This window comes from Gobius niger (genome assembly GCF_951799975.1).
Source record: "Gobius niger genome assembly, chromosome: 14".
Lineage (NCBI taxonomy): Eukaryota > Metazoa > Chordata > Actinopteri > Gobiiformes > Gobiidae > Gobius > Gobius niger.
The window spans coordinates 23,582,293-23,593,367 of record NC_136865.1 but is presented as its reverse complement, the minus strand read 5'-3'; the positions used below and the strand labels follow the sequence as shown (position 1 = coordinate 23,593,367).

The following is an 11,075-nucleotide window of genomic DNA, read 5'->3' as shown; positions in this document are numbered from 1 at the left end:
CCGGTGGGGTAAACGTCAAAATAATAGCGCAAAAAAAGTACATTAGTTATTATTTTTTAATTTTAGTTGTTTTATTACATGCTAATAAAATATAATAGTTCAAATTCAAGGCAAAAATGAAAGAGTTGTTGTAAGCAGCAGACGCAAAGAAAAGATTTTTTTTTTTTAAATATATAGTTGTTTTTTTAAATCACACTTTCGTCACAGAAAGAACACAAAACATACTCTGAGTGAAAGTCAGAATCACAATATTTTGATCATGATTGAGCAGTGTTAATTTCGTCGATTAAAATATTTAATCCTAATTTTAGTTAAAGTAATATAAATTAAACTAAATGTAAAAGTTTTTATGAGACTAAAACTATGAGTAAAATATGGATTAATACAACGAAATGAAGAGACTACAGTTTGAACGAGTCTAATTTAATTTAAATCCACTGCCAAAGAAACAGCTCTGTGCTTTGTTCATGTGGTAGAAGCTCTATAAAACAGGACCTAGATTGAGTATGATTATAATAGTTATTATACATGCAAAGTTGACTAATTTTACATGCCATTTTAGTCGACTATAACTTGACTAAAATTAAAGATAATTATTTGACAAAATCTCAACAAATGAAACGACATTTTCGTCAAAAGACTAAGAGTAACACCAGATTAAAATATGCTGTCAAAATAACACTGTGGGGAGGGCCATTCATTTGCATTGCCCCTTTGGAGGCATTGCCCAAACTTTCAAAACAAATCAATAAATTAATCAATAAAATACAAATTAATCATAATAATAGGTATTCGTGAAGTATAACATTTGAGGTCAAACTGTTGCTTCCATCCTGTCATTTTGGGATAAAGCTGGTGCACAAGCATTTGTTGATAAATTACTTTTGGATGGTTACACCACATCTTAAGCTGTATAAAGCTGTCCCTTAGTAACACACAGTGATCAAAACATTTTTACAACCGCATAAAATTGAGTTTGCATGGCAGTAAAGGCAAACCTAGCATTAAAGTACATAAAGGCTGTTGATCAATTAGAAATTATACAAGCTAGCATTTAGCAAAGCAGTTCAAAATGCCTGCTGCTGTCAAAGAAACCGCTATCAATCGCGATCTAATCATATGAACATGAGTGCCACGTATATTCTGTGAATGCAAAATATTTTCCTCCCAAACACATGCCAAGATTTGATTTATGATTGACGTGTCGGTGAGATTGGTACCTTTTTTGTCGCCTCTGATGCCGACATGTTTCCAAAGAGGATAGAGACGCTTTTGAACGTAATTGCGTCATCGCGCAAAACACACCTCGTGGAATTCTGGGAGGAGATGCCGCCAACGTTTTAGTCTCAATTAATTTATTGCAGCTTTGAATCCTCAATTTGAAATAAAACATCATCATATTTATTTATTCTAATTAATGTGTAGGATGAAAAAAACATTCACACCGGTGAGAACGGCTAGTTTTAACCACTTCGTTCTGTTCGTGCCGATCTCCTCCTAGTAAACGATCTCTACAAGCTACACCCTTGATTGAAACGAAAACTGATCCCAAATCAGTTTGTAGCTCACATTTCAACGACAAAGTGCTGTTGCAAACGTTCTATGAAACAGGTCCAGGGTCAGTTCGGCTGTGAAAGGTTATTGGTTAGCGTTTGTTGTTGTCACGGGATGCACTTCCTCTTTTCCTCCAAAAGAAGAGCCAAAAAAAGTAAACAGACAAATCTTAGTAGTAGCGAGACAGAAGCATGATTGGAGACGGCATTTAGCGTCTCTTAAGTTAACCTTTGCTCCTGCTGTGAGATGGATTTGTCGTATGTTCGAGTAAAGAAAGACAAAGAGGCCGTAAGTGACTAATTTAACCTGTGGTGTGTATGTTTTGTTTGTGTCGTTGATGGTCAAGCAAAGGCAGAAGCTAACGAAGAGGCTAGCGGTCAGACCACGGTTCAGGCAAGTTTAGGCCACGACGGCAACATCTGTAGCGCTGCTGACTTAAACACCTCTATTCCCCTTTAGGACATAACACATACTGTTATTAACTATCTATCATATAGCAACAAAACCTGTGGATTTCATTCCATTCCGTTCACTCTCTTAAATTTGGCAATCAAAAGAATCTCTTCCCAAAAGATCGAGGCGTGGTGCAGGCAATCTGAGCCAAACATACCAGTTTAATGACGACTTCGATTACAACTTTGTTTGTTTACTTAGCTACTGTACTAAGCTACTGTCCTGACTCTACTTTAATAAAATACATAAATAAGTTTAAATAAAGTCATACTGGAAGGAGGATCCACACATGTTTTACTTTGTTAATTTAGTACCTATTTATAAACATATTTTTGCACACAGTGAAGCAGTATTGGCGCGACACATGGTGCTCTTAAAGTAAGATAAATGACATAATTTTTAAGACATTTGAATTCTCTTTTGTGTTTCTTGCATAGAATAGAAATGACTCAAAATTGGTATTGATAAGGTCTAAATAACGTTGTGCTGATAGTATGCACTAAGCTCTAGTATAAATGACACTGTTGTATTTCAAGTTTATCACTATTTGTTAGTTAGGCGATAGGTGTGTTTGCCTGAATTCTTGAATACCTGGCATAGCCCCAAACCTGCATAGTTTCTTCTGTCAAATTCTGTGTCTTCAAGTGCTGACAATTACACCATCTATAGTCGGGGAAAGGCTGCAAAATGAATCACTCTCCTTGAACATCCCTATGCTTTACATAAAATAAATCCCTTCTTTTTTCAGTTCATTGTTGGCTACAATTAAATACTTAAATGTACTAATTGCTAGGGCTGGGACGATCCACTTTTTAAGCCAGGATGAATGATGTGTGTGAGTGAATGACTGGTGGTGGTCAGAGGGACCGAAACTGAAGCTACAAACGTAACTTACCACCACCAAGTATGGAGCGAATTTACAATTGTCTCATGCAAAGCGCTTTGTGACTATGTCTGTGAAAGGCGGTACATAAATAAAGATCTTCTTCTTCTATAACAAGTGATATGTTTATCTTAAAATGTGTAAAAAAAAAAAAAAGTCACAGGTTCAAAGTTTAGAAACCATTTGCCATTTACTGAAGTGTGTAGATTGAAAAGTGCATTAACACAAAATGTAGCAAAGTGCTGTGTAACGGTTACTGAAAAAAAAAGAGTGTGATAAAAAATGCCTCCAAACACAAGTATTGAAAGTATTGCGATACTTGATAAAGTACCGATACTTGGTATAGCAGCACAAAGTATTGCGATCCAAGTCCGATCCGATATTTTGCCCCAGCCCTATACTAATTGCTGACAACAAGGATTACGCAAATAAATCCACTTCTGTCATTATCCCATCTCGGTGTACATTTTGGTAAGTTGAAGCTCTTTTGATTTTGCTTCTGTAAATTCAACATTTAGTACATTTATTAAAAAGAGAAAGAAAACCACTGTGAATGGTCTCAAGTTATAAAGGGCTTTTCTACCTTCATTAGGCCCAAAGCGCTTTACAGGAAAAGAACCAGTCACCCATTCACTCTCATTCATATGCCAATGTACGCAGACACTGGAGGCGAGGTAGGTGGTGTGTCTTGCACTACAACAGTGTGCATCTTCTGGAGCTGGGATGTCTTAAGGTCTTTTTTATTTTTCCCCAAAGAAAGGTTTTTCTTGGTGTTAGGTCCTTCTGCATATACCTGTTATTCAAAGACAGTGAATGTCGTTTTGTACAAATAAACTGGCTTTCTTGAGTTTTCCTGTTGAGTATAAAACGTGATTCACAGGCCAAAATCCTGACTAAAAATATGTTGGATGGTCCCATTGATGTCATGACTTCAAGGATTCCTGCTTTGAAACCATGCCGCTTTTTCCATTTTTTGTTTTGTTTTACCACCCAGATGGAAACGCTGTGTTTTCGTTTGCCCGGTCACGGTGACTCCACCCTGAAGCACATGGACTCCCTGAGGTCCCGACAGCACTTCTGCGACATCACCATCATGTCCAGCGACAACCAGATTTTCAGGGGGCACAAAGTGGTCCTCGCCGCCTGCTCGCCCTATCTGAGAGACCAGTTCCTCCTCAATCCTTCCTCCAAACTCCAGGTACGATATACAGACAGTTTAGAACGTTTGTGGAACTTTTATCTTAAAATGTGTGATTGTGGTTTATAAAATTTAAATTATTTTGGGTGCAACACTGATAGAGTATTTTACAGTTCCTTGCTTAAAATTGTGTTTAGTTAGAACAGACTGTGGGGACTTTGATGGTCATGATCCCGAATTTGGCTGGTACAGCAGTGGGAATGAAAAACTGATAATGGAACAAAACAATGTTTTAACAAGAATAACAGTAAGAGCCCAAAAGCTTGGTTATAACGTTTAAGCCACAATTATGCATGTGTCCATTTGAACTCCTGATTAATGCTGTGAGCCTTGTGCTACACTGTATTGAAAAGATAAACAGGTGTAACCTTGTGTCTTTTTGTACACAGGTGTCAATGCTCTATAGCTCGTCTGTTGTTGGGGACCTGCTCCTGTCCTGTTACACTGGCGTCCTTCAGTTCAACTCCAAAGAAATCGTGAACTATCTGACCGCTGCCAGCTACCTGCAAATGGAGCACATCGTAGAGCGCTGCCGAGGGGCCCTAAAGAAATACATCCAACTCAAAAACGTCAGTTCTCCCAAGGTTTGTCTTATAGTAGAGACAAGTATTCAAAACAAGGCTATCACCATCACCAATATGGAGTTTTTAGGGCATACTGTGATATGTTCTTACCTGAGCTTAAACAAGACCAGACAGGTACACATCAACTTGTCTAAGCTCAGGTAAGAACATATCTCAGTGTGGAAAAACGGTGGCCTATTCCTTTAACCAGCTCTGCATGCTTTAGCTGTGTCCTTGGGAACAACGACTGCCATTCTTTCATTACCATATGTGACCAAGGAGTGTATTAATGATGCGACTCTGAGTATCTATCAAATCACTTTTCAAGACTATCATAGGTATTTTTTCCCTGGATAAAATATTGGAGAATATGCTTACTACAATTTTGCGATAAGATGAAAAACTTGACAGACTTGTGAATGGAAGCACATGTGACTACATGCAATGCTATCATAATGTCCATATATGTTCTGTAGCAGAATGAGGAGGAGGGACACTCCAGCCCAGTCATCGTCTCCGGCAGCGTGGTTTCAGTCGGAGCCGGACCCTCCCCAAAACAACCATCCACCCCTGAGGCTCACGGCAGCAGACAGTTCCAGACGGAGAGCCCTTCAAGGAACGCCTGCATCGAGGTAAACCGGGAGAATCAGAAGTAACTTGTAGATTTATACTGACAAAACAGTAAGGGAGTCAAAACTGGTGCTAAATAGCGAGTGCAAGCTGGAAAATATTATACAGCTTTTCTTGTGGGTGTGGTGCACCTAATTTACAATTTGAATATGTGTTTATTATAGCATTAGGGCCAAAATCTGTTTTGTAAATGAGAGAATGCTGCTTGAATAGGAAATGGACATATAAAAAGAAGATTTAAACTGGGCTTTAATACCAAATTTTGTGCACATTGCCTTTGTATGAGGGGTTAGAAGTGTTGCCAATTGCTACTGCTGATTAGGGATTACGTAATTTACCAATTTTTTGAGAAAACATGCTACACAAGACTAACACAATTCATTGTTGCAGGTAAATGAATCAGACGAGGAGATCACCATCAAACAGGAGGAGAGTCAGGTCTATAAACTGTACGTCTCTGAAGAGGAGCGGACACACCGAGATGAGACGGAGAGAGAGCCTCAGTCTGAAAAGTCCCATGATGGACACATTCCAGAGGAGGACATCATCATTGGAGAGGGGGGCAACTACGAACTCCGACCTGCAGAGGAGCAACCTGGAGGAAGCAATCAAGCAGTGGAGAACTTGAGATTTGCAATTAGGCATAGATTGAGCGAACTTAAACCCAGTAAGGGACGGGGCAGGGGATTCAAGAGGAAAAAATGGATGTCAGCCGAGGAGAAGAGGCTCTTGGGACTTGCCAATCAGCAGGACATGTGGTACGTCACCAATTCAGGAGTAGGCCTGGCTTTCGGGTCCGAGTACAGCCAGGACACGCTCAAACCGGGGAGTTACATCTCCGTTGAACTGCCACAGTTAGATTACAACATCGGGGAAGGCCAAGGCAGCGGGGACAGGCAGGTAGCGCAGTTTGCATTGGAGGAGGCAGGAGGTGGAGATGGGGTAGAGGGGGCTTTAGCGGTGCAGCCCAGTGAGGGAGCAGGCGGAGGGGACGAGTCCGTCGCCGTGGTCGGGTCCACTTCCAGCAGCGTTTCTGGTGCGGTGATATGTGATTACTGCGGCTTGGCGTTCCCGACCGCCAATATTCTAGCCATACACTGCCGCACCACCCACATGCTGTACGCCTGCCCCTGCTGTGGCAAGAAGTTCCACCACTCGGCCAACCTGAGCAGACACATGGCGGTGCACAGGACGACCGGCAAGTCCCACCCGTGCCCACTGTGCTGCAAGAGTTTCACACAAAAGTCCACCTTGATAGATCACATGAACCTGCACAGCGGAGAGAAGCCACATAGATGCGCCTACTGCCATGCACGCTTCGCACACAAGCCAGCGTTACGGCGCCACCTTAAGGAGCAGCATGGGAAAACAACAGTGCAGAATTCACTGGAGCAGCAGGAGCGGGACAGGAGGGAGGCGCAACAAGGCGTTGAGCAAAACTAGTGAACCAAGACAGTGCTTTAAGATACTTATGGATAGCTAATTTATGAATACATACAGTCGGGACACAGTTTGTTGAGGCAGACATTGCTGTAAACTTGATGATTCTGTGTTAATTGTAAACCCTTAGTGATGATTATTTATGACCAAGACCCAGGCTTAAAATCTCTGTTCTGGGTCGTGGACAGCCGTCTCCTTACAGTGACTCCAGGAGTAGTAACCAATGGTTACCAACCATAGCACAAAGCCTGTCGGAAATTGCCTACTGTAGAGAAGCTATCCTTTAGTGGTTCATAGAGACATTTTCTCAACAATCTGAGAAAACAGTTTTTTTAACCTTAAGTTTGATCAAACATATTTGTGTTTTGTATTTAATACTTTTTTTGCTGAGAAATTAAACCATGAAATTAATGACATGGACCAAGTGACCAGTTAAAAAGGGATTCTTTTTAAGTGACTTCTACTGTGTTTTTGAAAAAAGACTAAATACTTTTATATTGCTGAACAGATTTTACTTTTAGCTTGGCTTGTATTTAACAAACACTGTAATTCTCCAAAGCTACAGCACTCCAAAAAGTGTGAGAATGTAAGTGACCTTACCGTTATTTTTATTTTTTTTAGATCTGTCAAACTGTTTTCTTAGTAGTATGTGATGTTAAAATACTACAAATAAAAGGTGATGTTATATTGGGTAAATAGTGGTAAATTATGTTTGAAATATAATCTGACTGTGTTTAAAAAAAAAAAAAAAAGATTCAAATTTGGTCCAATCATACGACTGATTTTGCCATTAGAACCTTGAGGACATTGAAATTGTTTTCATATTTAATCAACAAATATTACTGAAAATGGACTTAAGTAAATGTACTGTGTGATATTTAATGCTATTGTAGAGCACATTTTATTAAAGTTTAAAAACATGGCCTCCACTGTGATGTGTGATATTCTTCTGATAAATAAATGAAGTGCTAAGCCTGTCCTGCCGCTTTCATAAAGGCCTTCTGTGCCTTGGGCCCTACTTAGGAGGTCTCTACAAAGACCGAGGACCATGGGATGAAAGCAGTCCGGGTGTACCAGCGTAAACTATTGCCCCTAAGATAAAGGATATAACAACAGCAGTCACAAAAAGTAAAGATTTATTGAGCAACCAACAACAAATTTAATTCTTGAACACATTTCATCAAAATGCAACTTTTCTGTTTGAGATTCAAAATACAACAAAATTATACTCCGCAGACACAAAATACGAGAAGCTTGTAGAACGCATCACAGAAAGTCTTCGCTGTAGACGACTTGGTTTCTCTTGTCTCTGTAGGAGCCTTTTGTGCTGTTCTGCACCGCTGTGAAACAGACAAGACCGCGATGAAGCAGTAATCAGTTACATTTACTTGTATTTGAGTTCAAAGTATCCAACAACTTCATGTCAATGTTTTATAGCATATTAAGTAGAAATATGAGCATTTTTCATTCCTACCACAACTCTAGCCACCTTTGGGCAAGTGTGAAAATTCATTGAAATTATAAAAAACAGAACTCCCAATTTACACTGTAAGCTGCTATATTTTGAATAACTAATGAAGTTTTTACCCAGAGAGGCCCAGACTGATTTTCCGGTGGCTGCGTCTAACATGGGCTGCTTCCTGGCGATGCTCACTTTGATGTGAACCTCTCCCACTGTGGTGCTGTTCAACTGGGACACAAAGAACAGCAAGACACTGAGACGAGGCCTAAGGGCATTGGTACAGTGAACACACAGGCATTCAAAATAAGGAAGTAGAACGAATTACATGCCCCTGTTACATAGATTAATACAGTATCACAAAAAGGAGATGAGCAATGTGTCCCTCAAAGTGAAAAATAAACTATACACTGACCTCTGCTACGGCCTGGTCTGCAGACTCCATCTTTTCAAATGTAATAAACGCACAGCTGCAAAGAGCAAACAGATCTATTGGATGACGCTCATATTACACAAAATTAAGAGTGAACGAGTTTCTGGGTGAGTCCATACTTGCGTGGATTGTCCATTGAGAGGTCAATGATGTTTCCGTGCACAGAAAAGGCCGTGCGCAGACTTTCCTCGGTGAGTCCAGCACCGTAAACATAGACCGTGTTCCCTTTGCGAACGCCTCGTCGTTCAGGATACGAATCTGAGCCTGAGATCAAAATTAAACAGCATCACACTGTGTTCCCAATCATACTTTATCAATAGACTCTCAAAAAATTCAACCTTGTGCATTTTAAGACTATGGTTCATGTCAATACAGTCAAATCCAACTGCAATAAGGTCTTCACAGTAGATATAATATAACATGGTATTTTTTTAAACACTAAAATCAACACAAAAGTTCCTTCCACCGTTGAAGAGAAAGCTGCAGATGTGGGAAATACCAGGAATATATTGTCAAATGGATTTGAAGAATGTGAATGCACAAAACAGAAATCTCTACATCTGTTATACTAGTCCAAAAACACTGAATATATTGTCAATTTCTTGAGCGGGGTTGGAGGGTCAGGATCGATGTAAAAGTACAAATTTATGAGAAGAAGAAATGCCTGGGCTCATCCTCGACTGGTAGAGACGGAACTCAAACTGTAAATTAAGTTTAAAACAAGAACTGCCAGCTTAAAGAAGGAAGAAATGACATGTAGTGGAGGCAATTTGAGTGCTGAACTATCATTATCATCATAGTAAGTCTGATGGGTACCCTTTTACTGACACAAATCAATAAAAAACCTCTGCTCACGTCTGAAAGGTCCGTCCCGGTCCCGGTCCCTGTCGCGTTCTCGATCACTGCTCCGGTCTCTGCTCCGGTCTCTGCTCCTGTCCCGCCCTCGGTCCCTTTCTCTCTCTCGGTCTCTATCCCGTCCTCGTTCCCGGTCCCGCTCAAAGTCCCGGTCCCGTTCCCGCTCCCGTTCCCGGTCTCTGTCTCTGTCACGGTCCCGATCTCGCTCCGGATCACGACTCGGCGGCATCCCGCCTCCGTCCTCTTCATCGCGGTAACGGTCACTAGAGCTGACAAAACTGGAGAAGGAGGAGGCCAATTTATTGTTATAAAAGCAGAGAATTTATGGGACCGCAGAAAGCCCCCTTCACACTTTTATTAATATTTACTATACTGACTGACTTACCTTTCATAGAGGGATTTCCTTTGGGCCCTCTTCCCAGACTGCACATAAAGTAAGACAAAACAGCCAAAATCAAAAGTTGTTCAAATCAATCCCTTGTGCAGTAACAACAAACCAATAGCTTCATAGATAATTGTATAGTGTACTGTTACCTCTGGTGGTTCATCATCTGTTGAGACAGTTCTTTGAAATGGTAGGAAAGCAGGAGCTGGGCCTTTTTCGGGGTCCTAAAAAAAGTCACAAAATATGATCCACAATAAGCTAAACACTATCGCCTTTAATATATCCTCCAAAATACCAGATTCATAAGGATCTATTTGTTGAAAAATGTCTCACCTTAAGTTTTATTTCCAACATTCGAGACCGTTTAAAGCCAGAGTTTTTGTTCTCAGATTTAATGGCACTGATGGCTCCCGACTTGATCAGCATCTTTGCTTGTTCTGTCGCTGTTGCCGTGTCAACCACAGGCTGATCAGATAAAGCTGTATGAAAGACAATTAGTATGCCATTATAATAGGATTGCCGATCAAAAATAAAATCTGGCAACTGAAATTCATATTCTACCCCCCTTCTATTTAACCTTTTTGACCTAATTGTTTTTATTTATTTATTTATTATTCAACTCCACTTACTTCGCTTGAGTCCACTCTGATTGGTCTGACTGGTTGAACTCTGTTTCTTCAAGGCAACCAGTGCCTTTTTCTGTAGAGAAAATGTAAAGTTTTGAGTATTAGATTATGGTATGATAGAATACTGTATTGCTTAGTAAACTGCAAAAATCACTGATAACAAAGGCACTTGCCTTTTTCTTGAGTTTAGCATATTTCTTTTGTAAAGCCTCTTCTTCTTCGGTGAGCGAACTTGGAAATGCCACCATGTTGCCCACTGTAAAAGAAAGTATGTTGAAATTACATTTTCTTTTCCCTTTTAATATCATTTTTTACACATTGTTTAATGAAATACACTGGTGAGAGCTACCGATTCACCACAGCTCGCGAACAAACATGCAAATTACAATAAATAGAAATGGTTCTTCAATCACATTATGATACCGTAACAGCATGTTGCATTAATACCGTATAAAATATGATTTATATCAAACATTACACCGAAAAATTACATTTCATACATTTCCTTCTTACCCCAAAAAAGCTCAACACAAACAAAGTCGCCCAAATATGACGTCACGTAAAGCTTTTTTGTATTTTTCCGAGATTATTATGTT

General features: G+C 40.0%; 2 protein-coding genes across 6 annotated transcripts; one reads left to right on the top strand and one right to left on the bottom strand.

Moving 5' to 3' along the window:
• The first annotated feature begins 1,704 nt into the window (after positions 1-1,704).
• LOC306974259 (uncharacterized protein) lies at positions 1,705-7,588 on the top strand. 4 transcript variants are annotated; one of them, XM_079571437.1, is made up of 5 exons: positions 1,705-1,842; positions 3,885-4,088; positions 4,478-4,657; positions 5,131-5,283; positions 5,672-7,588. In XM_079571437.1, the coding sequence occupies exons 1-5, from the start codon at positions 1,801-1,803 to the stop codon at positions 6,722-6,724; spliced, it is 1,632 nt and encodes a 543-aa protein (XP_079427563.1). In that variant the 5' UTR covers positions 1,705-1,800; the 3' UTR covers positions 6,725-7,588. The 4 variants fall into 4 exon arrangements, with proteins under 4 accessions (XP_079427563.1, XP_079427562.1, XP_079427561.1 ...); XM_079571436.1 differs by having other exon boundaries at positions 5,128-5,283; XM_079571435.1 differs by having other exon boundaries at positions 4,478-4,672.
• A 261-nt stretch (positions 7,589-7,849) lies between these two features.
• Positions 7,850-11,035, bottom strand: nelfe (negative elongation factor complex member E). Of its 2 annotated transcripts, XM_079571178.1 has the most exons (11): positions 10,993-11,035; positions 10,653-10,735; positions 10,483-10,552; positions 10,187-10,332; positions 10,003-10,077; positions 9,854-9,891; positions 9,469-9,746; positions 8,733-8,877; positions 8,596-8,650; positions 8,309-8,411; positions 7,850-8,061 (listed from the first exon to the last, which is right to left on the bottom strand). In XM_079571178.1, exons 2-11 carry the CDS (start codon positions 10,725-10,727, stop codon positions 7,988-7,990), a joined length of 1,059 nt encoding a protein of 352 aa, XP_079427304.1. In that variant the 5' UTR covers positions 10,728-10,735; positions 10,993-11,035; the 3' UTR covers positions 7,850-7,987. The 2 variants fall into 2 exon arrangements, with proteins under 2 accessions (XP_079427304.1, XP_079427305.1); XM_079571179.1 differs by lacking the exon at positions 10,993-11,035.
• Between the last annotated feature and the right edge of the window lie 40 nt (positions 11,036-11,075).

What these genes read in the sequence shown, in the direction of transcription:
- nelfe (XM_079571178.1), bottom strand. Translation starts at nt 10,727, where the DNA reads ATGGTGGCATTTCCAAGTTCGCTCACCGAAGAAGAAGAGGCTTTACAA. An exon ending in AGGAAATCCCTCTATGAAAG is followed by an intron (nt 9,747 to 9,853) that starts GTAAGTCAGTCA and finishes CTCCTTCTCCAG; the next exon opens with TTTTGTCAGCTCTAGTGACC. An exon ending in CAGACCAGGCCGTAGCAGAG is followed by an intron (nt 8,412 to 8,595) that starts GTCAGTGTATAG and finishes TTTGTGTCCCAG; the next exon opens with TTGAACAGCACCACAGTGGG.
- LOC306974259 (XM_079571434.1), top strand. Translation starts at nt 1,801, where the DNA reads ATGGATTTGTCGTATGTTCGAGTAAAGAAAGACAAAGAGGCC. An exon ending in AAAACGTCAGTTCTCCCAAG is followed by an intron (nt 4,673 to 5,127) that starts GTTTGTCTTATA and finishes TATGTTCTGTAG; the next exon opens with CAGAATGAGGAGGAGGGACA. An exon ending in CAAGGAACGCCTGCATCGAG is followed by an intron (nt 5,284 to 5,671) that starts GTAAACCGGGAG and finishes TCATTGTTGCAG; the next exon opens with GTAAATGAATCAGACGAGGA.